This window comes from Anoplophora glabripennis, unplaced genomic scaffold (assembly GCF_000390285.2).
Source record: "Anoplophora glabripennis isolate ALB-LARVAE unplaced genomic scaffold, Agla_2.0 scaffold513, whole genome shotgun sequence".
NCBI lineage: Eukaryota > Metazoa > Arthropoda > Insecta > Coleoptera > Cerambycidae > Anoplophora > Anoplophora glabripennis.
In genome coordinates this window covers 12,983-16,610 of record NW_019416672.1, presented here as the reverse complement: position 1 = coordinate 16,610, position 3,628 = coordinate 12,983, and the positions used below count along the sequence as shown (strand labels likewise).

The window sequence follows — 3,628 nt, the reverse complement described above, 5'->3', positions numbered from 1 at the left end:
ATAAACATTGCTTGAGAATGTCACCTTGAGAATTTGGCTTTGATATTGGTGTGATTACTTCGAAATTATTTGATACATAAAACAATATTGTAATTACTTATATGCAGTAAATATATTTTTTATTAAACATTTATATTTTTCCAGTTACCACAATCCGAAATTTATGTATATAAAAATAAAACTCATCATATTTGTTGTTTGTTTTTATTATAACTTCAGTAATACAAATTTTATTACAATAATTCATTACAAAAAACCATTCACAAAAAAAAACAATATGATTTTGATTTACGCGTCATTACATATAAGTTTTTAGAATGTATACAATATTTTATGCTGTACTACATAATAAAACTTTTTACAGTGCTATTACATATAATGCTAATATTGTTTACGGAGATTTTAATTCAATGTTTCTCACATGCAGCCCGGCAAATAAATTTGCGCCTTCTGCATTGGAAAAATCAAGTCTACAAGTACCAGTTATGGGTTATTGTTAAAATAATTTTAAAAGTAGCTGGTACATGAATTTCCAAAGAAGATGGCGTAGGGTGGTGATTTTCATTTGACCTTTGCATTGCAGTTAACCTCGAAATTAGATTTGTATGGTGTCTGAGAGATGTGGAATTTTATACTTGAGGCCGAAGGCCGATGACGTTGGTGTATGGATGACCTTGAGGCTGAAAGCCGAAAGTGACGTAGGTTGGTGACTTTCATTTGACCTCTGCATTGCAGTTAACCTCGAAATTAGATTTGTATGGTATGTGAGAGAGGAGGTATTTTATATGAGATGACCTTAATTGAAATATGTCTATTTAAATGCATTTTGGCGCGCAAACCAAATTTAAATATATCGCAATTTACAATATGTAGTTAATAAATGTTTTTACCATAACGATTTTGATTAATGCGTTATTACATTATAAGTTTTTAGAATGTATGCAATATTTTGCATGAAACCCTTGTCATACAACTTAACCACGAAATAACATTGAGGAAGAATATTACATGATACATGAGGAGGTGACCTTCAGTTGACATATTTAAATGCTATATTTAAATATTTCATTATGATGCAACCATGAGTGAGCTCTAAGTTCATAAGTTTGTAAGATGTATAAAAGAGAAAAGAAATACATATATGTATTAAAATAATAGTCAATATATAGTTCTGCAAAGTGTGTGTAATTAATAATGCATAAATAAGTAACTATTACAATTCCTAAAATATTCTGCTGCCCTCGTATGCTGCCCTCGCATACATAAGTCATCTATTTAACGGATGAAAGAATAACTAACGAAACGATCAATAAAATAGCCACGCCTATTTCGGCGGGTAAAATAAAATTCAAATATTTACATGCATAGCTTAACCTTGAACAGGCTACGATCGATATTTATATCACGCCCAGTTTTGGCGCCAAAACAAAAATTTAAATATACCTATCTAACGGTTATGCATATTATATTGCATAATAGTATAATAATTTTTGTTTCGTATGTAAAAACGAAAAAATATCACATGTAATAACATTTATTTGACATATGTATAGTTAAATATTTTTTTTTAAATCGAGAATAACATTTAATTATTTCATCATTTATTTCACTTTTTTATAATACAACTATTATTATAATTTAATCTTCAATTTTCTCCTACTCCACATTCTGCATGACGCGTACCAAAATACTCAACCACGCTTCTACGCGATCTGTAAAACACAAAGAAATTATTACAATTATTTTTTTTACATTTCAATCATTTTCATACCGTCCACACCATCCAACATCAAGCCATCAGATGCAGTCGACTGTGAACTATCCAGAGACTGTCCATCTGTAATTTTGCAAAAATAAATAAATAAATAAATATTTTTTGTAAACTTAACATATTTTCATACCATCGTTATCGCTCAAATCATCTGTTGATCTGGACATCCTCGGTGGTGTTGTTGACCCAGACCTCTTCGGAGACGTTGTGGAATCTGGTTCTTGATCGACACAATTTTCCATCTCTAAATCATACAACGTCACCGTGCTGTCACTCCACGATGACGACCATTTTCTAGCTGGGGCACTCCCCGTTTCATGAAACGGAAACGTTGTGGAATCTGCTTCTACTCTTTCAACGTAAGACGACAACACTCCTCTGTTTTCCATGTTGTCACTACAGTTTCTTTCAAGATACTACTTGATAAATTTTAAACCCATATATAGCTATATGTGGCTGACATTCATTTGACATATACATGTTATAGTTCCATTCGATCTGATATGTGTTGTAAACGACCTTGAATGACATTGAGGGATTATTAATTTCTTTTTGTATGATATACTTAATAAGGGTAATAAGGGGGTTTATATAGCTATATAAGGGTTTATCGAATTAGGAGGAGTTTATTATGTTTTAACATCTCAATTAGTGAATCAAAAGTATCAAAAAATGCCATTTTCGAACTAGTGGGATTCAAAAGTTAAAGTAATGGCGCTTCCTTTTCGTGTAAATGATTTATTTACATGTCACAACTGTTACGACATATGTAAAAAATAGAACATTAACGATTGTACGGGACATTGCCCGATGTGTGTTGCAAAAGATCAGATGTCTGTAGAAGTATCGGGAAGGATTAAATGTGAAAAGTGCCAGGAATTAAAATTCACAAATTTTGGTATTGTTAGGGACCGCTGTGAACGCTGTAGGATAGAAGATCACCCCCTGAGACAGCGTTGTGTTGTTTGTCAAACATATTCGCATGATTGTTGGGACAATGTATGTGCTGCAGATAGACATGGAACATTCCTATGTGAAAAAATGCGGGAATTTTTCACTATTGTCTTTGTCCACAAACAATTCTGTTGGTGTTTCACAAATCAACAGCAATTACTTCGAAATGATTTGATATGCAAAACAAGATTGTAATTATATATATTAAATATACTTTTTATTAAACACAGCATCGCATAACGAGGCCCAAACTAAACATCTCGAGAAAGTCCAGCATTTTCAAAGTCCAACATCTCAAAAGGATCTTCAGAAATTTCTGGCATTAGCTAATTGGTTGTGGGAATATGTCCCGAACTACTCCCGAATCGCAGTACCAATGACGAATCTTTTGGGGAAACGTAAGTTCAAATGGAGCCCAGAAGCAGAAGCCTTCCAATAATTGAAACAAGCCCTAATACAGCCACTAAAGTTACACAGACCCGAGTTTGAGAAAGAATTAATTTTGAAAACGGACGCTAGCGCCATTGGAATGGGGGCGGTCCTGTACCAAAAAGGTCCCGAAAAACAGAAATTAGTAATCTCATGTGCTGGTGCGAAATTTAGTAGGGCGGAGACCCGATACCATTGTAACGAGCAGGAGGTCCTGGCGGCCGTCTGGGCATGCAGGCGATACAGGCCCCTGCTTGAAAACCGAGAATTTGTGCTAAGAACCGATAGTCAGGCCCTGCTATAGCTCGACCGTTATAAAGAGGGAAGGGCTAAGTTAACCAGATACAAGAGTTCAATTTTCGGGTGGAACATTATCCAGGAAAGAATAACAATCTTCCGGATTTCTTGAGTCGGAATCCGTGTGAAGAAATAGCAGAACAGGTTGACGAAAAGAGAATTAGTCCCCCATCTCAA

General features: G+C 34.2%; 1 protein-coding gene across 1 annotated transcript; it reads right to left on the bottom strand.

Moving 5' to 3' along the window:
- Nucleotides 1-1,637: 1,637 nt before the first annotated feature.
- Nucleotides 1,638-2,850, bottom strand: LOC108910035. Its single transcript, XM_018714527.2, has 3 exons — nt 1,902-2,850; nt 1,772-1,837; nt 1,638-1,712 (listed from the first exon to the last, which is right to left on the bottom strand). Exons 1-3 carry the CDS (start codon nt 2,158-2,160, stop codon nt 1,657-1,659), a joined length of 381 nt encoding a protein of 126 aa, XP_018570043.1. The 5' UTR covers nt 2,161-2,850; the 3' UTR covers nt 1,638-1,656.
- Nucleotides 2,851-3,628: the final 778 nt, after the last annotated feature.

Coding starts and splice junctions, on each gene's coding strand:
- LOC108910035 (XM_018714527.2), bottom strand. CDS start 2,160: ATGGAAAACAGAGGAGTGTTGTCGTCTTACGTTGAAAGAGTAGAAGCA. Junction 1,838..1,901: donor TGATTTGAGCGATAACGATG/GTATGAAAATAT, acceptor GCAAAATTACAG/ATGGACAGTCTCTGGATAGT. Junction 1,713..1,771: donor GATGTTGGATGGTGTGGACG/GTATGAAAATGA, acceptor TGTGTTTTACAG/ATCGCGTAGAAGCGTGGTTG.